The sequence below is a fragment of the Pan troglodytes genome, chromosome 1 (genome assembly GCF_028858775.2).
Source record: "Pan troglodytes isolate AG18354 chromosome 1, NHGRI_mPanTro3-v2.0_pri, whole genome shotgun sequence".
Classification (NCBI taxonomy): Eukaryota; Metazoa; Chordata; class Mammalia; order Primates; family Hominidae; genus Pan; species Pan troglodytes.
In genome coordinates this window covers 24,948,252-24,970,832 of record NC_072398.2, presented here as the reverse complement: position 1 = coordinate 24,970,832, position 22,581 = coordinate 24,948,252, and the positions used below count along the sequence as shown (strand labels likewise).

The window sequence follows — 22,581 nt, the reverse complement described above, 5'->3', positions numbered from 1 at the left end:
TCTGGGGCTCAAGCAATCCTCCTACTTCAACTTCCAAAGAAGCTGGGATAGAACCATGCACCACTATGCCTGGCTAATTTTTAAATTTTCTGTAGAGACAGAGTCTTGCTGTGTTGCCCAAGCTGCCAACAATACATTAAAAAGATAACATATCAGGACCAAGTAGAGTTTATCCCCAGGAGGCAAGATTGGCTTAATACTGGGAACCAATGTAATTCATCAAATTAATAGACTAAAGGGGAAAGGCCATAATGAGAAGTTTCAACAGATGCAGAAAAGCATTTGACAAATGCAATACCTATTCATGACAAAAATTCTCAGCAATCTAGGAATATTAGGAAACTTCCTCAATCTGACAAAGGACATCTACAAAAAAACCTAAAGCTAATGTCATATTTACAGTGAAACACTACTGAAAATTAAACACTGACCATAACAAATATCAGCAATTTGTGGAAAGAGTAGAATTCTCATAAACTGCTAATGTAAAAGTAAAATGGTACAAAGACATTGGAAAATAGTTTGGCAATTTCTTAAATATGCATCTATCACACGACCCAGCTATTCTAATCTTAGATATTTAACAAGGGAAATGAAAATACTGTCCACACAAAGACCTGGCTTTAGGCAACCATTGATTTGCTTTCTGTCACTATATGTTACATTGCATTTTGTAGAATTTTATGAGCATAAATGTTCATAGCAGCTTAATTTGTAATAGCCAGAAACTGGAAACAAACCAACTGCCAAACAAGAGATAAACAGATAGGTCAGGCAAGGTGGTTCACACCTGTAATCCCAGCATTCTGGGAGTCCGAGGCAAGAGGATTGCTTGAGCCCAGGGGTACAAGACCAGCCTGACAACATAGTGAGACCGCCATTTCTACAAAAAATTAGAAAATTAACTGGGCATGGTAGCATGCACCCGTATGGGAGAATCGCCTGAGCCCAGGAGGTAGAGGCTGCAGTGAGTTGTGATATGCCTCTCCACTACATTCCAGCCTGAGCAACAAAGTGAGAGTCTGTCTCAAAAAAAACAAACAAAAAAACAGATAAATAGATAAAATAATTGCAGCATGTCCATACATACTTATCAATAAAAAGCAATGAACTATTGATACACACAACATTGATAAATCTCAAAATCATGCTAAGTGAAAGAATGAAGGAATCCAGACTTTAAAAGTATGATTCCAAATAAAATTCTACAAAATGCAATGTAACATACGGTGACAGAAAGCAAATCAATGGTTGCCTAAAGCTGGGTGCTGTGGCTCGCACCTATAATCCCAACACTTTGGGAGGATGAGGCGGGCAGACTGCTTGAGCCCAGGAGTTTGAGACCAGCCTGGGCAACATGGCAAAACCCCATTTCTACGAAAAATTAGCTAGGTGTGGTAGCATGTGCCTGCAGCTACTTGGGAGGCTGAAGGAGAAGAATCAAGTAACCTGGGAAGTCAAGGCTGCAATGAGCTGTGATCACACTCCAGCCTGGGTGACAGAGTAAAACCCTGTCAAAAAAAAAAAAAAAAAAGAAAAAGAAAAAAGTTTGCCTAGAAACAGGGGTGGAGGGAGAAATGAATTGCAAAGCGGAACAAGAAGACTTTTGATATTTATGGAAAGGTTCAGTATCTTGCTTATGGTGATAGTTCAATGAGTATATCTATATGTCAAAACTTAACAAATTGTACACTTTAAAAATGAAGAGGTTGGCCGGGCGCAATGGCTCACACCTGTAATCCTAGCACTTTGGGAGGCCAAGATGTGCGGATCACTAGAAGTCAGGAGTTCGAGACCAGCCTGGCCAACATGGTGAAACCCCATCTCTACCAAAAATATAAAAAATTAGCCGGGTGTGGGGGCACATGACTGTAATCCCAGCTACTTGGGAGGCTGAGGCAAGAGAATCGCTTGAACCCAGGGGGCAGAGGTTGCAGTGAGCCGAGATGGTGCCACTGCACTCCAGCCTGGGTGACAGAGTGAGACTTAATCTCAAAAAAAAAAAAAAAAAGTAGAGCTTACTGATGTCAATGATACCTCAATAAAGCTATTTTTTAAACTCTCAATACTATTTCTTAAACAAAATTAATCAGCACCTTTTTATATATCTGATGTTGTATTAGGGCAGAAAAAGAAGGTAATGAGACAGTACTGTTGGTAATGCAAACAAGTAAGCAAATAATTTCAATGCCATATGATATGATAAGGATTATAACAAATATCTGTAACTAGAAGCTAAGGAAACATTTAAAAAGGGGTCTTGGGCCTAATAAAGGCAGTAACATTTCAACTGATTCTTGAGGGCTGTGTGGGAGTTTGCGAAAGGGAAATGACACTCTAACTCAATAAAACCACCCATACAAAGGCACAGCCAAAGAGAATTTGATCTCTTTGGGGAATAAAGAACATTCAATATGGCTGAAGAGGTTAGGTAAATATTACGCAGGGCTTTGTTGGCAATGAAGAGCCATTGAAAGTTTTACAAGCAGGAATGTAACGTGATAAAGTTCATGGTTTAAAAAAACCCTGCATTTGGTATACTTACTCATTATCCTCTTCACCTTGTCTTGCCCTTTTTGCCAAATGTTCATCTTCTAATTCTGTTAAATTCTTAAGTTCCTTCTCACTACTAATTATGCTAAATACTGAAACAAAAAGAAAAACGCTATGAGCTAAAACAACTGTTTGTATAACTTTATTGACAATTTAGCTCTAACAATAAAAGACTCACCTTTTTCTACCTGAATCCTAAAAGCATTTCTTTTTCTTCGACCATAGTCTATACTGAAAAAAGAAAACAAGAAGTTTAGCATAGTAGTCTCCACCAATATTTTTCCATTAAGTTCAATCTAAATGGATCAAATAAATTTGCATGAATATTTCATTGTTACAGTATAGACACTTGCCATAACCCTATTTTCAAACTTCTAAGTTTATATATTTACTATTGTGAACTTTCTCCATTTTCCCCCCTTTTTTAAACTAACCTTTTTTGCTTCAAATATTTTTATTTTAAAATTTCAAAGTTACTAAAAATATGAAAGAAATAATGTAATCAACACTCGTATATTCTTTACCTATAGTATTCTCAAACTGCCACATTTACTTTACTTCTGTCTGCATATAGAGATTTCTTTTGGAGGGGTAGAGCAAAACCATTTGAAAATAAGTTCTAGGCCAGGCACAGTGGCTCATGCCTGTAATCCCAGCACTTTGGGAGGCTGAGGTAGGAGAATCACTTGAGCCTAGGAGTTTGAGACCATCCCTGCCAACATAGGGAAACCCTATCCCTACAAAATATTAAAAATTAGCCAGGTATGGTAGTATGTGGCTGTAGTCCCAGCTACTTGGGAGGCTGAGGTGGGAGAACAGCTTGAGTCTGGGAGGTGAAGGCTGCAGTGAGCCGTGATTGCACCAATGCACTCAGCTTGGCCAACAGAGCAAGATCTCATCTCAAAAAAAAAAAAATAAATTAAAAAACTAAGAAGAAGAAACTAAGTTACAGACCCTTCATCTCAAAAATTCTCAGCATGTATCTCTTTAAAAAAGAATATCTGCAGCCAGGTGCAGGGGCTCACTCCTGTAATTCCAGAACTTTAGGAGGCTGAGGTGGGAGGATCATGAGGTCAGGAGATCGAGACCAGCCTGGCTAACACAGTGAAACCTCGTCTCTTCTAAAAATAAAAAAAAAAAAATTAGCCAGGCGTGGTGGCGGGCGCTTGTAGTCCCAGCTACTGGGGAGCCTGAGGCAATAGAATGGCATGAACCCAGGAGGCAGAGCTTGCAGTGAGCCAAGATCGTGCCACTGCACTCCAGCCTGGGCAACAAAGCGAGACTCTGTCTCAAAAAAAAAAAAAAAAAAAAAATCAGCTGGGTGTGGTGGTGCACACTTGTGGTCCCAGTTACTTGGGAGGCTGAGGCAGGAGAATCCCATGAACCCAGGAGGCAGAGGTTGCAGTGAGCCGAGATCACACCACTGCACTCCAGCCTGGGGACAGAGCAAGACTCCGTCTCAAAAAAAAAAAAAAAAAGGATATCTGCATAGCTACAATACAATTAGCACAAATAAGAAATTTAATACTGATAAATTATCTAATATATAGTCCATATTAAAATTTCTCAAATTATTCCCAAAAAATGGTCTTTATAGTTGTTTTTCTTTCTTTCTTTTTGTTTTTTTGAGACGGAGTCTCGCTCTGTGGCCCAGGCTGGAGTGCAGTGGTGCAATCTCAGCTCACTGCAGACTCCGCTTCCGGGGTTCACACCATTCTCCTGCCTCAGCCTCCTGAGTAGCTGGGACTACAGGCGCCTGCCACCACACCCGGCTATTTTTTTGTATTTTTAGTAGAGACAGGGTATAGTTGTTTTTCTTTGACCCAGAGTCTAGTCAAGGTTCATGCATTTACTTGGTTGTTGTGTCTCTTTGGACTCTTTTAACTTGTAATAATCTCTTCACCTTTGTGCATGTAACACTGACATTTTTGAAGGATCCAGGCCAGCTAATTTATAAAATGTCCCACAATCTGAATTTATGTCTCCTCATTATTAAATTCAAGTTAAACATTTTTAGCAAGACCATCTGCTAAAAATATAGGTGAAAGTTTGATGAGTACAGGATATTTGTATAATCTGAAAATATACTTATAAATTATTTATTAATTTCAAATTAATTTACAGTGGATTGATCAAAACTAACATTACCGAATAACACCCCACACAGATATTCTGTGCCTTTTGAAGTCAAATTGCTTCTTTGGTTTTCCTTCCAAAAACATATAACCTGATTCCAACCATGTGGAAACAGCAGAAAAATCCAAATTGAGGGATATTCTATATAGTAACTACCTGTAATCTTCAAAAATGTAAAGATCATGAAAAACAAAAAAAGGTTGAGGAACTGTTGCAGATTAAAGGAAACTAAAAAGCAAAACAAGCATAATTTAGGGGCTGGATTTCAGTTCTGGGAAAAAAATTCCCATAAAATAATAGCTATAAAGAACATTATTGAGACAGGCAAACTCTGAATATGAATGGTGGATTCGATAATATTACTGAATCAAGATTACATTTTCTGGTTTTAATAAATAAACTGTGGTTATATAATAAAAGCCTTTGTCCTTAGGGAATAGATAGTATGCATGGATAAAGGGACATTCTAGGTAGAGTATATGGGTGTTCTTTGTACTATTTTTTCCATTTTCCTCTTTATAAAAATTTGTGCCAGCACAGTGGCTCACACTTGTAATCCCAGTACTTTGGGAGGCCAAGATGGGCGGATCATTTGCGGTCAGGAGTTCGAAACTAGCCTGGCCAACATGGTAAAACCCCATCTCTACTAAAAATACAAAAATCAGCCAGGCATGGTGGTGGGTGCCTGTAATCCCAGCTACTTGGGAGGCTGAGGCAGGAGTATCACTTGAGCCCAGGAGGTGGAGGTTGCAGTGGGCAGACATCACACCACCACACTCCAGCCTGGGTGACTGAGTGAGACTCCATCTCAAAAAAAAAAAAAAAAAATCTTTATGTTTTTGAGACAGGGTCTCACTCAGTCAGGCTGAAGTGTAGTTGTGCAATCAGAGCTTGCCACAGCCTCAACCTCCTGGTCTCATGCAATCCTCCCACCCCAGCCTCCGAGTAGGTACGATGACAGACACGTGCCAGCACACCTAGTTAATTTTTTGATTTTTTTTGTAGAGATGGGGGTCTCACTATGTTGTCTAAGCTGGTCTGGGTCAGTTTTTCTTAAATGTGAAATTACATCAAAACACAAAGTTTTAGATGAGGCAAATATTGTACTAAATCATGACCATTTAAAAAGGCAACTTGGGGCCTGGCACAGTGGCTCATGCCTGGAATCCTAGCACTTTGGGAGGCTGAGGTGAGAGGATCACTTGAGCTCAGGAGTTCAAGGCCAGCTGGGCAACATGGCAAAACCCCATCTCTACAAAAAATACAAAAAATCAGCGGGGCATGGTGGCATGTGCCTTAGTCCCAGCCATCTGGGGCTGAGGCAGAAGGATGAGCCCAGGGGGCTGAAGCTGCAGTGAGCCGAGATTGAGCCACTGCACTCCAACCTGGATGATAGAGCGAGACTGTCTCTCCAAAAAATAAATAAATAAATAATTAAAAATTAAACAAAGAGAGAAAGAAAGACGTAAAAGCGATTCTTCACTCATGAGCCATACAAAACAAGGTGGTAGGCAGGAACTGGTTTGAGGGCCATAGTTTGCCAACACCTGGATAAGAGAAGATGGCAGATGGATGTAGGCAGAATGTTTAAAAGCTGAAACAGGCCAGGTGTAGTGGCTCATGCCTATAATCCTAACACTTTGGGATGCCAAGGCAGGAGGATCACTTGAGGTCAAGAGTTCAAGACCAGCCTGGCCAACATGGCGAAACCCCATCTCTACTAAAAATACAAAAATTATTTTTAGTAATAATTTTTAAATAAATTTTAAATAAATTTTTAGGGTGTGGTGGTGTACACCTGTAGTCCTGGCTACTTGGGAGGCTGAGGCAGGAGAGTCACTTGAACCCAGGAGGCAGAGGTTGCAGTGAGCCGAGATTGCCCCGCTGCACTCCACCCTGAGCAACAGAGTAAGATTCCATCTCAAAAAAAAAAAAACTGAAACAGTAGTCTAGACAAGAAATAATGAGGCTCTGGATTAGGCTAGTATAGTAATGGTAGGGAAAGGAGAGAACAGGCATCATGAAATATTTAAGAGACCACAGCAAGGCTTCTTGGTGACTTATTATAGACATGGCAGGGGGATTCAAGGCTAGGTAGAAGGAAGTGGACAACATATAGATTAACCTGGGTGACTGGCTGAGTAACAGTCATACCACCAACTAAGAAAAAAGGTTACCAACAAAACACAACTCATAGATTTCAATGGAGTGAGTGGCGGGGATAGAAACAATCTTAGTTTAGTCTTTATTTTTATTTTTTAAGAGACAGGGTCTTGCTCTGTCACCCACGCTTCAGTGCAGCGGTGCAATCGTAGCTCACTGCAGCCTTGAATTCCTGGCCTCAAGTGATCCTCCTGCCTCAACTTCCTGAGTAGCTAGGACAGACTACAGGTGCATGCCACGCTAATTTTTTATTTTTATTTTTGTAGAGACAGAATCTTGCTATGTTGCCCAGGCTGGTCTCAAACTCCTAGCCTCAAGCGATCCTCCTGTGTCAGCCTCTCTAAGTGCTGAAATTACAGGTGTGAGCCACTGTGCCCTGGCCTTAGACCACTCATTAAATAAATTCTGATCAGGGGAAGGAAAAATACTACTGAGTGGTAGCCAAAGTGAGGTATACTATTGTTTTAAAAAGCTTTCTGTCTTAGTTTCTCTTCTTTTCTTCCTTCCTAATACAGATTTTGGTATTGATAAGTATAGTGCTACTGTGACAAATACCTTAAAATGTAGAAATGGTTTCGGAACTAGGTAGTAGAGGCCAGAGAGTTTTGAGGTGCATGTTAGAAGAAACCTAGATGGCTCTGAAGTGACTGCTGTTAGAAATATGGACACCGCAGGGCGTGTGGCTCATGCCTGTAATCCTAGCATGTTGGGAGAATGAGGCGGGCAGATTGCCTGAGCTCAGGAGTTCAAGACCAGCCTGGGCAACACAGTGAAACCCTGTCGCTACTAAAATACAAAAAATTAGCCAGGCATGGTGGCGTGCACCCGTAGTCCCAGCCTCTTGGGAGGCTGAGGCAGGAGAATTGCTTGAACCCGGGAGGCAGACGTTGCAGTGAGCTGAGATTGCGCCACTGCACTCCAGCCTGGGTGACAGAGTGAGACTCCATCTCCAAAAAAAAAAGACACGGAAGGCAATTCTGGTAAGAGCTCAGAAAGACAAGAGAAGAGCTGTACAGGAAGGTTCTATAGTTATATACACACAGAGAGAGAATGCTATTAGAAATACGAATGTTAAAGATGCTTCTGGTGAGGTCTCAGACAGAAATGAGAAGCAGGATATTGGAAATTGGAAGAAAGGCAGTCCATGTTATGAAGTGGCAGAGGACTTGTGTTTTACTGTTTTAAAAGTAGAACTTGCAAGTGATGAATCTAGATATTTCACTCACATTTCCAAGCAAAGTGTTGAAGTGTGGCCTGATTTCTCCTTGCTGCTTATAGTAAAATTTTACAGTATAGAGAGAGATAAAGAAGGAATTGTTCAACAAAAAGGAAACTAGAACCTGAAGATTGGAAAATTCTCAGTTTATCCCTATTGTAAAAAATGAAAAAGCATAATCTAAAGAGAACATCAAGGGTGTAGGGGGACAACAATTTGCTAAAGCGATTACCAGCATATGACTTATGGATCCAGTCAGCCATCTCAGCAGAAGCCAGGAATAGACATGGGGTTAAAGCAACAGAAACACTGCCAGCTTGGACTGAAGGGACCGAGATGGGGACAAAATTAAGGAAGGCTGTTGGACTTCCAGGATTCTATAGGACATGGCCAATAAAACCATCCAGCTGTGAACACAAGTTATCCTTCAAGAAAAGGGAAGAACGACCCTTAAGGAGGCTCAAAAGAAGGCAGGGCTGCCACTGCCAACACAGACCCAGAGGGCACAGGTCCGGCAGGTGGGGCTGCCTCCTCCTAGGTAACAGGGCAGGATCACCACCCTACGGAGCCCACAGGGCAGGGCATCAAGCCAAAGAGGATTATTCTAACGCCTGAAAATCTAATGACATTTGCCCTGCTTGGTTTTAGATTTGCTTGGGACCCATGACCCTTTCTTTTTTCCAATTGCTCTCTTTTAGAATAGGAATGAATGTCTAACCTACACCTATGCCTGTCCTGCCATTGTACAATTGTGCATCACTAAACAATGGAGACACATTCTGAGAAGTGTATCATTAAGCATTTTCATTGTGTGAAAACAAAAATAAGTAAGAGTATACTTACACAAACCTAGATGGGCTAGCCTATTACACACCTAGACTACATGGTATAGCCTACTGTACCTACAAACCTATACAGCACATTATTGTACTAAATACTATAGGCAACTGTAACACAATGGTATTGTGTATTTAAACATATCTAAACACAGAAAAGGTACAGTACAAATACGATGTAATAATCTTATGGGATCACCATCATACATGAGGTCCATCATTGACTGAAACACTGTTATACAGCACATGCCTATATTTTGGAAGCAGATAACTTCTCTGGTTTCACAGGTTAATAGATGAAGAGGAATTTTGCCCCAGGATAAATCATACCTTGAATCTCAGCCATTACCAATTAATTTAGATAACATTATTTTTATTTATTTTATTTTTAGAGACAGGGTCTTGCTCTGTTACCCAGCTGGAGTGCACTGGTGCAATCATAGCTCACTGCAACCTTGAACTCCTGGGCTCAAGCGATCCTCCCACCTCAGCCTCTCAAGCAGCAAGGACTACAGGTTCAGGCCACCATACCCAGCTAATTATTTCTATTTTCATTTTGTAGAGATGGGGTCTCACTATGTTCCCCAAGTTGGTCTTGAACTCTATGGCTTTAAGCCAATGGCCCCTCAAAACGCTGGGATTATAGGTATGAGTCCTTGCATCTGGCCTGATTTAGATGATATTTAGATGAGAGTTTGGACTTAAGAGTTGATGCTAAAATGAGTTAAGACTTTTGGGGCTTGTGGAATGCAATGAATGTATCTGCACATGAGAAGGCCATGAATTTTGGGAGCCACAGGACAGAGTCCAATAAGCTGAATTGTGTTTCCCTTATATTCTTATGTTGATGTCCTAACCCCCAGTACCTCTGAATATGACTGCATTTGGAGATAGAGCCTCTAGAAATAATTAAGGTATTCTTGGCCAGGTGCGGTGGCTCCCACCTATAACCCCAGCACTTTGGGAGGCTGAGGTAGGCGGATCACCTGAGGTCAGGAGTTCAAGACCAGCCTGGCCAACATGGTGAAACCCCATCTCTATTAAAAATACAAAAATTAGTTGGGTGTGGTTAGCGCACGCCTGTAATCCCAGCTACTCAGGAGGCTGAGGCAGGAGAATGGCTTAAACCCAGGAGGCAGAGCTTGCAGTGAGCCGAGATCGCGCCACTGCACTCCAGCCTGGGCGACAGAGCAAGACTCCGTCTCAGAAAAAAAAAAAAAAAAAAGACTCAGGAAGCTGGCTGGGCATGGTGGCTCATGCGTGTCATCCTAGCACTTAGGGAGGCGAAGGTGGAAGGATCACTTGAGGTCAGGTGTTCAAGACCAACCTGGGCAAATACAGAAGGCCCTGTCTCCACAAAAAATAAAAATAAAAACTGTATTAAAAAAAAAAAAAGAGGCTGGGCGCTGTGGCTCATGTCTGTAATCCCATCACTTTGGGAGGCCAAGGTGGGCGGATCACCTGAGGTCAGGAGTTCGAGACCAGCCTGGCCAACATGGTGAAACCCTGTCTCTACTAAAAATACAAAATTACCCAGGTGTGGTGGCACATGCCTGTAATTCCAGCTACTTGGGAAGCTGAGGCAGGAGAATTGCTTGAACCTGGGAAGTGGAGGTTGCGGTGAGCTGAGGTCATGCCATTGCACTCCAGCCTGGGCAACAAGAGCGAAATTCTGTCTCAAAAAGAAAGGAGTCAGGAAACTCAGGGAGATCATACCTGCTGGTGATGGTTTTAATTTTCTTTCTTTTTTGGGACAGGATCTTATTCTGTCACTGAGGTTAGAGTGCAGTGGCGTGACCACAGCTCACTACAGCCTTCACCTCCTGGGCTCAAGTGATCCTCCCACCTCAGCCTCCCAAGTAGGTGGGACCACAGGTGCATGCCACCAAGCCTGGCAAATTTTTGTATATTTTTTGTACAGATGGGGTTTCACCATGTTGCCCAGGCTGGTCTCAAACTCCTGGGCTTAAGCCATCCTCCCACCTCAGCCTCCCAAAGTGTTGAGATTACAGGCATGAGCCATTATGCCTGGCCCGGTTTTAATTTTCTAATGAAGCAGGAAAGGAAGTGATATAATAACATCTCTATCTCTTGATCAGACTGTCAGGTACTAAAAGATAAGCAGTGACCCATTTCCCACAGTACAAAAGACATTTTACTGCACATAATAGGTATTTGATAAATGTTTGCATAACCGAATTGAGTTCCAAGATTATGGATTGGTGAACTAATGCCAGCAGCTATTGATATCAACTGGAAATTTAAGCAGGATATAAACTTTTAAAATGGTAAAGAAGACATAAAAATCCAAGGATCTGGAAACTATATTTATTTACCTGTACACTCTTTGTAAATCAGACGCTAAGACTCCAATGTCCACATATTTGCCACATTTGTTACTGGTAAGGTACTAAAACAGAAAATATAACAAATACAAAACACTCAATATTTCAAACTCAGTGATTTTAATCAACAGATTGAGCTATCTGAACACATTATACTTTAAGATAAACTCTTCATTAATAAAGTGTACCAGAAACATAAATAAAAGTAACCAAATAATTGTCAAGTATGAAATCAGAAAATTTAATTAACATTATTAATCACTATAATACAATACTAATAATTATTAGAATAGTTATAAGGCAGTAAGTGAGGGCTTACTTACTAATATCCTAGGTTTCCAAACACCCCAGAACACTGCAATAAACTCGTAAGGGTAGGAGGGGATATTTTAAACTTCAAGGAACACAGTGATATTTGACATCTGTCAGATACTGCAGAACTACTAGCTTGAGGCAATTTAGTTTCAATATTAAATCACCTTTTGGCTGGGCGTGGTGGCTCATACCTGTAATCCCAACACTTTGGGAGCCCAGGAGTTTGAGACCTCCCTGGGCAACAAAGTTTGACCTCATCTCTACAAAAAAATTAAAAAGTTGGTTGGATGTGGTGGCTTGTGCTTATACTCCCAGCATTTTGGGAGGCCAAGGTGGGAGATCGCTTAAGCCCAGACTTAGAGGTTGCAGTGAGCTATGATTGAGCCACTGCACTCCAGCCTGGATAACAGAACGAGACCTTATCTCAAAAATAAATACATAAATAAGCCCGGGCGTGGTGGCTCACACCCGTAATCCCAGCACTTTGAGAGGCCAAGGCGGGAGGATTGCTTCAGTCCAGGTGTTCGAGACCAGCCTGGGCAAGGTGGTAAGATCTCATCTCTACAAAAAATTTTAAAATTAGCCAGACATGGTGGTGCATACCTGTGGTCCCAGCTACATGGGAGGCTGAGGTGGGAGAATCACTTGACCCCACGAGTTTGAGATGGCAGTGAGCAGTGTTCACACCACTGCACTCCAGCCTGGGTGACAGAGCTAGACCCAGTCTCAAAAATAAAAAATTAAAATTAAATTAAATATATAGCTAAGTGAAAATTTATTTAAAATATTGTGTAAGACTATCTTCAGGCTATGTGTGTAAGGTGTATATGAAACATAAATAAACTTCATGTTTAACTTGGGTCCCATCCCCAAATATCTCATTATGTATATGCAAACATTCCAAAACCTGAAAAAAATCAATCTGAAACATTTTTTGGTCTTAAGCATTTAGAATAAGGGATATTCATTTGTACTTTTATAATGAACCAAAGTGAAAGCTATAGAGGAAAACTGATAATGTCAAACGCTGAAAAGAGTCAAGTGTGAGGACAGAGAAGAGGCCACTAGATCCAGTAATTAGGAGTCACTGCTCAGAAACCTCAATAAAGTGAAGGAGCAAGTTGTGGGACGCGGGAACATCCAGAGGAAGAGTAATTCAGAGTGACTGAACAACGAGAACAAAGGTCCTGTGCTTGGCATGTTTGAGAAGGTCTGTGTGGCTGGGACAGGAGAGGAAAAGTAAACTAGGACAACAGAGGCCAGAATATGCAGGGCATTTTAGACTGGGTTTTACTCTAGATGTCTGTGACTCCACTGAAAGGTTTTGAGCAGGGCTATGGCAAGCTCTGATTTCCCCCTCCTTTTTTTTTAATTATACTTTAAGTTCTGGGATACATGTGCAGAACATGCAGGTTTGTTACATAGGTATACAGGTGCCATGGTGGTTTCCTGCACTCATCAACCCGTCATCTACATTAGGTATTTTTCCTAATGCTATCCCTCCCCTAGCCCGATTTTTCCCTTTAAAAGGATGTCTTGGCCACGCCTGTAATCCCAGCACTTTGGGAAGCTGAGGCGGGCAGATCACCTGAGGTCAGGAGTTCGAGACTAGCCTGGCCAACATGGTGAAATCCCATCCCTACTAAAAATACAAAAATTAGCCAGGCGTGATGGCATGCACTTGTAATCCCACGTACTCGGGAGGCTGAGGCAGGAGAATCACTTGAACCCAGGAGGCAGAGGTTGCAGTGAGCAGAAAAAAAAAAAAAAATTAGATGTCTCTGGCTGCTCTGTGGGGAATAGGCTTTAGGTAAAAGCAGAATCAGAGAGATCAGTTAGGAGGCTATTGTAATAGTATAAGGTAGAGATGATGGTTTGGACTAAGACGGTTACAGGGAAAGACAGTAAGAAGTACTTGGAATATATTTTGAAAGTAAAGCCAACCAGGCTGTTGACAGATGGTATACAGGAAATGAAAGACTCAGAATGATCCTTAAGGTTTTTGGCCTTAACAACAGGACGAACGGTAGTATCATTTACTGAGATACAGAACACTAAGAAAGGGCAGATTTGAAGGAAGAAAAAATCACAAGTTCCACTTGGCCATTTTAATTTGGAGATATGCTGACTAGGCAGCTGGATATATCAATCTGTACTTCAAGATAAAATCTGGACTGGAGATATAAAGTTAGCAGTCATAAATATACAGAGGCCAGTGCAGCAGCTTGCACCGGTAATCCCAGCACTTTGGGAGGCTGAGGCCCGATCGCTTGAGCCCAGGAGTTAGAGACCAGCCAGAGTAACATAGTGGAACCCCGTCTCTACAAATAATAACAATAATAATAAATTAGCCAGGTGTGGTGGTGCACACCTGTAGTCCCAGCTACTGGGGAGGCTGAGGAGGGAGGATCACTTGAGTTAGGGAGGCCGAGGGTGCAGTGAGTTATGATTGTGCCCATAAACAGCCACTGCACTCTAGCCTGGGCAACAGAGCGAGACTATGTCTCAGAAAAATAAAAATAAAATGAAATAAATACATAGATAATAGAGTATGTAGATACTACTCAAAGGTTATTACACTAAATGAGATCACATAGGAAGTATGGATAGATAAGAAAGGTGTATGAGGAAAGAGGAGGAAGGGGAGGTAAGAGAACAGTGGCACAGAGCACTTCCAACATTTACAAGTTGGTAGGAAAAGATGGGTCCGAAAAGGAGATTGTTTAGGGGCTGGTGAAGTGAAAGAAAAACAAGGAGAATGTGTAGCTCACAAATTCCTAAGTGAAGAAAATTCTCTCCCACCTTTTAACTCAGACTGCTTGCTTACATTCTAAGGTATTTGCCACACACTGCTTTTTACTGATGGTCATGAAAACGAGAAAACCGTAGGCAAAGTGCCTGTTACTGTTGCCAGACCCATGTTATCTCGTTTTAGTGTGTAAGTTCCTTGAGAACGGAAATTAACATATTATTTATGCCACCCCTTCTCAAGGACCTCTTACAATGCGAGCGTTTGAAGACCATTCCTGTGCTAACTTCACAAGCCAAAGAGGTTAAAATTCAAAGGCTACCTCCACTCTACTGAATGATCTGCGCTGAAGACGACCAGACAACTTGGGCAGCCCTACCAAGCTGCACCCTCCCACCATCCCCGGCTTCTCCCTGAGACTCCGCACCAACGTGGGTAGGGAAGGCCCCGGCACCACCAACTAAGGAGGAACAGACGCACGCCCAGACCCAGACTGGGGAAAGAAGACTAGTTGAGTTCCACCTGGATGCCACCCGACAAAAGGGGAGTGGCACCCTGGGGCAGCGATCGGGGCCCTTGGCGAGGCCAAGCGGTGCAGAATACACACCTGGATGACTCGCTGCTTGAGTTTATTATCCACGAACCCTGCAGGTCTGGGCTTCATCGCTTCGGTCTTCCAAGCCACAGCTCGGACCGCCAGCTCCTAGTCAACCGGGGGCCTCGTAGGGGTTGCCCACCGCGATCGCCGGGCCAGTTGCACCTGAAATACGCCCCTCCTGGGGCCTAGCCCGCGCCGTTTCCGTCAGAATAAAAGTAATGCGAATGAAGGGGAAAAAATTCCGAGGAGAGGGAGAAGACTTGAAAACCTCAGGGAGTTTCTAGGGGCCTTATTTTGCAGGCCTGCCCAGTGGACCCTGGAAGATTAGGACCCCTTTGAACGCGCTCAACTTTATTGGTTCCCCGCCGGGCGAACCAGGCGGGAGGAAGTTCCTACCCCGGCGCGGTGTGCGGAGACGCTGTCAACGGCGTCCTCTGGAAAACTTGGTTTGCTTTCCTCAGGCGTTCCAGCCACACCTCATTCTGATACAAAGCTAGTCTTCGCAAAACCAGCCACGGTAGATACTTGGAGTGATAAAATCAGGGTAAAAACACACCACCAGCCGCTGCTTGCTTTCCCACGTAGTTATCTTACATTTTAGAGGCCCGACAAAAGGGCTAGGTGAAAAAGAAAAGGAAGGACGGATTTATCCAGATAACTAAGTCATTTGTTACTTTTAGAACTCGTTTGACTTACGCTGTTATCATCGGCAGGTAATTTGTTGAATATATCCAGTGCAAGACTCCTTGGCCCAGAATTTTATCAAACGTTTGTATTTGCCCCAAGAAGTTTATCCTGCACTTAGGGAGACACAAAGGGACAGTTACCAAGCATTAAAAAAAAAAAATGCTGGCTTTAGTTTCTGTCTTCTTGTTTATTTCAACCGTGTTTTGAATATTCTTATTTCAGGTCCTACTTGGCTTATGACAAGGTTAAGTGCAGTGTATTAAGGGGCAGAGGGGAGAGAAAATGGAATTAAGAGAAGGGCGTGAGGCCGGTCACGGTGGCTCACACCTGTAATCCCAGCACTTTGGGAGGCCGAGGCGGGCAGATCACTTGAGGTCAGGAGTTCACGACCAGCCTGGCCAACATGGTGAAACCTTGTCTCTACTAAAAATATAAAAATTAGCACTGAATTAAGTATTAGATTTCCCACTCAAAATATTGATCCGTTTGGTTGCAACTTCATTTCCTACTTCTTCACTATGTGTAGTTTTATTTTTTATTTTTTTAGTTGTAAAATATAAGAACATTCACCATCTTAAACATTTTAAAGTGTGCAGTTTAGTGATAATACATTCATAATATGCAACCATCACTGCCATCTAGTTCCAGAACTCTTTTCATCTTGTACAACTAAAACTCTATACTAATTAAAAAATAACTCCCCATTCCTCCCTCCCCCCAGCCCCTGGCAACTACCATTCTACTTACTGTCTTTATGATTTTGACTACACTAACTTCCTCATATAAGTGGAATCTTCCAGTATTTGACTTTTGTGACTGGCTTGTTTCTTAGCTTAATGCCCTCATATAGCATGTGTTAGAATTTCCCTCTTTCTTTTCTTTTTTTTTTTTTTTTTTTTTTTTTTGATACAGAGTCTTGCTCTGTTGCCCAGGCTGGAGTGCAGTGGCGCAATCTCAGCTCACTGCAACCTTCGCCTCCTGGGTTCAAGAGATTCTACCACCTCAGCCTCCCGAGTAGTTGGGACTACAGGTGTGTACCACCACACCCGGCTAATTTTTTGTATTTTTAGTAGAAATGGCGTTTTGCCATGTTGGCCAGGCTGATCTCCAACTCCTGACCTGAGGTGATCCACCTGCCTTGGCCTCCCAAAGTGCTGGGATTACAGGTATAAGCCACCACACCTGGCCTTTCCTTCACTTTTAAGGCTGAATAAAATTTGGCTCTTTTGTTGCCATTCTGCCTTTTGCCATGGGATGACACAGCAAGAAGGCCCTCACTAAATAACAACTCCTTGATATTGGACTTTCCAGCCTTCTTGCATTCATTCAACAAGTGTTTATTGAGTGCCTACCAGTTTCAGTCTCTGCTCTGCGCTTTAGGCTTGTGGGGAAAAGTGGAAGAATTATAACTAACTTTTTATAACATTTAAAAATTTTGATTAGGTATTTATGTGCTTGATTAAATGTTAGCAAAGATTCCCTACAGCATATAGTACAAATGTAGTCAATGCTCAGTAATTTTTCAAATGAAATGTAATTCTGTGCATGCCAAATGTCCAACATAGAATGAAAACACACTGAGGCCAGGCATGGTGGCTCATGCCTATACTACCAGCACTTTGGGAGGCAGAGGCAGGTGGATCACCTGAGGTCAGGAGTTCAAGACTAGCCTGACCAATGTGGTGAAACCCTGTCTCTATTAAAAATACAAAATTATCCGGGTGTGGTGGTGCATGCCTGTAATCCTAGCTACTTGGGAGGCTGAGGCAGGAGAATCACTTGAACCTGGGAGGCAGAGGTTGCAGCGAGCTGAGATTGCGCCATTGCACTCTAGCCTGGGCAACAAGAGCAAAACTCCATCTCAAAAAAACGAACAAATAACCACATTGAAAGGCCTAGTAGTATCATGACATGTACTAGGCAATATAGTTTATTAGTCTATAATTTGTCATAGAATACTATCCTACACTTAGGGTTGACTTCATGGGTATGTGACCTGTGCAGTCACACAGGGCCCTGTGCTCAGAAGGGCCCCACAGGTGGTTTAATGCTGTACTGTTGCCATCTTGAAATGCTTTCTGAATAAGCTGTCCCTTATTTTCATTTTGCACTGGGTCTTACAAATTATGTAACCAGCCATTCATATGTAAACTTGAAGTACTCTAGAATGCTGCCTTCTTCTTCTTTTTCTTCTTCTTTTTTTTTTAGGTGGAGTCTCACTATGTTGCCAGGCTAGAGTGCAGTGGTACGATCTTGGCTCACTGTAACCTCCGCCTCCCGGGTTCAAGCGATTCTTCTGCCTCAGCCTCCCAAGTAGCTGGGACTCCAGGTGCACGCCACCATGCCCAGCTAATTTTTGTATTTTTAGTAGAGACAGGGTTTCACCATATTGGCCAGGCTGGTCTTGAACTCCTGACCTCGTGATTCGCCTGTCTCGGCCTCTCAAAGTGCTGGGATTACAGGCATGAGCCACTGCACCCAGCCACCTCCTTCTTAAAGGCAGGGAATGTGTTGTTCATCTCACTACTGCTTCAGGTGCAGAAGGCAATAATTGAAAGTGAATTAATACTAGATGATAATATGCTTGAACATTTCTCGTTGGAATTATTTCATCAATTATTGCCCTGAAGACCATTTTACATTGATTCCAATGTTTGGATTTACAGTATCATGCATCAAAACCAAAAAGATTACTGAACAGTAACCTAAGTGCATATACACTTTAAGCACTTCGTTTTTTAATTGAAGCATCCTCCATTCTTTGGTGGTGTAACCCCACCTAGTGGTAGTGGCATATTTTATCTTTTGTCTTTCACACTTTCATTCTCCTAAACCTCATACAGTATTTCACAAGCAAACAGCTTCTGGTCTAATTGTGCTTCATAACTAGGGTGATTTATGTCCAGATTTGCTCAGGACAGTCCTGATTTTTGATTCAGCAAAATTATTGCTAGTATCCCCTTTGTGGAAATACATGAAGACCAAATACATAAGAAGAGGCGAAGACTATTTGTTCAGAGTTTGCTATAACAAGGGAGTCAGCCACCATCACTTGTGTTTTGGCAGAGCCTCAAAGACAGGCAGAGGAGTGGGAAAACTTTATGGTGGGGAATAGGGGAAGGCTTCAGGTACGCCCTAACTGAAGACTGTTGTCATAGGGAAGCTATAGGTGGGCTAACTAGAACTAGCAGAGCATCCTATGTGTTTGGTTGGGATGCACAGTTGGTTTTCTTTTTGGTCCTATGTTGACAGCAGGTCCAAAAATTAGAAAAGCTATCATTTATTAATAAAGTTTTTGCCATCTGGGGCCATTTGTTATAGGGGTTGTTGCTGGGTTCCTGGATTGTTTGCTAGTGATAGTGATCTAACTTCCTACATGTCTGACTTGTAGATGATATATTGGTTTTCTGGTCTGGTTGCTGCAGATTGTGAGTCAGAGTTCTATTTTTGCATTTGGTCTGGCCATTTTTCATTCACATGTTCAGTGTCTTCCTTTTATCTCTCAAAAAGGTTCTAGTTTGGACAATGTATGACCACTCTATGTATAGTAGGAACATGGAGAAAAAGATGAAGTTTGCATGTCAGAGGATCCTTACTGAGATGCAAAAATGAGGCTGCCTGCTTGCTGGGAGCTGGAGACTGAGTTCTGTTCTGTTATGTTCTTTTCTTTTCTTTTTCGAGACAGGGTTATATGGTTTGGCTATGTCGCCACTCAAATCTCATCTTGAATTGTGGCTTCCATAATTCTTATGAATTGTAGGAAGGACCCAGTGGCAGATAAATGAATCATGGGGGTGGTTTCCCCCATACTGTTCTGGTGGTAGTGAATAAGTCTCATGAGATCTGATGATTTTATAAGGTGTTTCCTCTTTTGCTTGGCTCTAATTCTGTCTCATCTGCCATCATGTAAGACGTGCCTTTACTCTTCCACCATGATTGTGAGACCTCCCCAGCCACGAGGAACTATAGGTCTATTAAGTCTGTTTTTCTTTATAAATTACCCAGTCTTGGGTATGTCTTTATCAGCAGTGTGAAAATTGACTAATACAGAGCATCCCACTCTGTCGACCAGGCTAGAGTGCAGTGGCATGATTTCAGCTCACTGCAACCTCTGCTTCCCTGGTTTTTTTTGTTTTTGTTTTTGTTTTTTTGAGATGTAGTCTTGCTCTGTCGCCCAGGCTGGAGTGCAGTGGCACAATCTCAGCTCACTGCATCCTCCGCCTCCCAAGTGCAAGCAATTCTCTGCTTCAGCCTCCCGAGTAGCTGGGATTGCAAGTGCCCACCATCACACCCAGCTAATTTTTTTGTATTTTTAATAGAGATGGGGTTTCATCATCTTGGCCAGGCTGGTCTTGAACTCCTGACCTCGTGATCCATCCGCCTTGGCCTCCTAAAGTGCTGGGATTACAGGCGTGAGCCACTGCTCCCGGCCACTTCCCTGGTTTAAGCAATTCTCCCACCCCAACCTCCTGAGTAGCTGGGACTACTTGTGCGTGCCACCACACCCAGCTAACTTTTGTATTTTTTGGTAGAGACAGGGTTTCATCACATTGGCCAGGCTGGTCTCAAACTCCTGACCTCAAGTGATCCGCTCGCTTCAGCCTCCCAAACTGCTGGGATTACAGGCATGGGCCACTGCGCCCGGCCTTGAGTTTTTTGAGATTAAAAAAAATCTTTAATTTATTTTATTTGGTAATGGCTAACGATTCCATTTTCTAATCAGGTTTATCATTCTTTGAGGTGATTGCCTCATTTATGTTCCTAATCCTGAATAGAATGAAAATAATATTTTGAGCTTGGCATTTTATACATTCATTCTACAAATATTTATTGTCTCCTGTGTACCAGTTACTATGCCAAAGTAAAAAAAAACAGTGATGACCAAAACAGATATGGCCTTGGAACTTATATTCTACAGTGTCCCTTTAGAGAGGGACAGGAGATGAACTGGTAAATCAATAAATGTTTAATTAAAAAATGAGAAGTAAGGAGGATTTCATAGCCCATGGTATAGAATCTTTTTATTTATTTATTTATTTATTTAGAGACAGAGTTTCGCTCTTGTTGTCCAAGCTGGAGTGCAATGGAGTGATCTTGGCTTACTGCAACCTCCACCTCCCGGGTTCAAGCAATTCTCCTGCCTCAGCCTCCCAAGTAGCTGGGATTACAGGCATGCACCACCATGCCCAGCTAAGTTTTTGTATTTTTAGTAGAAACGGGGTTTCACCATGTTAGCCAGGCTGGTCTTGAACTCCTGACCTCAGGTGATCCGCCTGCTTCGGCCTCCCAAAGTGCCGGTATTACAGGGGTGAGCCACTGTGCCCTGCCTATTTTTTTAATTATTATTTTTTGAGATGGAGTCTCACTCTGTCACCCAGGCTGGAGTGCAGTGGCGTGAGCTTGGCTCACTGCAACCTCCACCTCCCGGGTTTCAAGCTATTCAAGCGATTCTCCTGCCTCAGCCTCCCAAGTAGCTGGAATTACAGGCATGCACCACCATGCCTGGCTAATTTTTTTGTGTTTTTAGTAGAGATGGGGTTTTGTTATGTTGGCCAGGCTGATCTTGAACTCCTGACCTCAAGTGATCCACCCACCTCCACCTCCCAAATTGCTGGGATTACAGGTGTGAGCCATTGCTCCTGGCCTGAATCTTTCATATAGAAAGTTTTTAGTAAATAATTGTTAAGTAAATGAATGAAAATTGTGAAGTAAATAATCAGAGTACTGTGATAGAAAATAACAAGGCCAGGTGCAGTGGCTCACGCCTGTAATCCCAGCACTTTGGGAGGCCGAGGCAGGCAGATCACCTGAGATTGGGAGTTTGAGACCAGCCTGACCAACATGGAGAAACCCTGTCTCTACTAAAAATACAAAATTAGCCAGGGGTGGTGGCGCATGCCTGTAATCCCAGCTACTCGGGAGTTTGAGGCAGGAGAATCACTTGAACCCGGGAGGCGGAGGTTGCGGTGAGCTGAGATTGTGCCACTGCACTCCATCCTGGGCAACAAGAGCGAAACTCTGTCTCAAGAAAAGGGAAGAAAATAACAAATCCTTTTGTAGTTCCTAAGTGTGAAGAATGGGTGTTCATGCAGAAGGATGAGATGTGCTACCCTCAAACCTTGTTCTGTGCATATTACACGTCTGACATGGAAAAAAAAGAAGAAAATAAAAAAGGGAGACTACCTCAGTCCCTGGTCAAGGGAGGTCTTTCTGAGAATATGACAGGTAAGGACTTTAAGTATAGCAGAAGCCAATTGTACAAGGAGAGTGGGAAGAGTTTGAGGTAGAGAGAGAATCATGTGTGCCAAGACCTTAAGCAGAAAAGAAGTTGACCTGTTCTAGGAACAGAAACAGAGAAAAATAAGCTTATTTGTTGTTTCAACCACCATTATTTCAGATTTCTGTCACTCAAAACCAACATTAATTTGAACAAATACAGGTATCTGGAGGAATTTTAAAAGTCGAATCTAAGATTGATGCAGAAGAGAAAATGACAGAAAAGAGCCAAAACATTCCTGAATAAGAACCTGGTATCATTAACATTTTTTAAAAAACACTATTGAGGTATAATTTACCTATAATAAAAAGAGTCCATTTAAAGTGTATAACTTAGTGATTTTATCCATTTATTTATTTATTTTTAAAAGATGGTCTCTGGCCAGGCGCGGTGGCTCATGCCTGTAATCCCAGCACTTTGGGAGGCCGAGGCGGGCAGATCACCTGAGGTCAGGAGTTTGAGACCAGCCTGACCAACATGGAGAAACCCCATCTCTACTAAAAATACAAAAATTAGCCGGGTGTGGTAGCGCATGCCTGTAATCCCAGCTACTCAGGAGGCTGAGGCAGGAGAATCGCTTGAACCTGGGATGCAGAGGTTGTGGTGAGCTGAGATTGCGCCATTGCACTCCAGCCTGGGCCACAAGAGTGAAACTCCATCTCAAAAAAAAAAAAAAAAAAAAAGAAAGTCTCACTCTTGTGGCCCA

The 22,581-nt window shown here is 42.4% G+C and overlaps 1 protein-coding gene and 1 non-coding gene across 2 annotated transcripts in view; one reads left to right on the top strand and one right to left on the bottom strand.

Annotated features, from left to right (window-relative positions):
- The window catches only part of NVL (nuclear VCP like), a 102,436-nt gene extending 87,161 nt beyond the window's left edge, over positions 1–15,275 (bottom strand). The window contains 4 exon segments of the mRNA XM_054659325.2: positions 2,546–2,645; positions 2,732–2,784; positions 11,241–11,314; positions 14,921–15,275. Coding sequence (XP_054515300.1) covers positions 2,546–2,645; positions 2,732–2,784; positions 11,241–11,314; positions 14,921–14,977 — 284 coding nt within the window. The 5' untranslated portion in view covers positions 14,978–15,275.
- A 6,371-nt stretch (positions 15,276–21,646) lies between these two features.
- Positions 21,647–21,745, top strand: LOC112207521 (small nucleolar RNA U13). Its single transcript, XR_002941959.1, has one exon. It is a non-coding gene; the product is annotated as a small nucleolar RNA U13 (small nucleolar RNA).
- Positions 21,746–22,581: the final 836 nt, after the last annotated feature.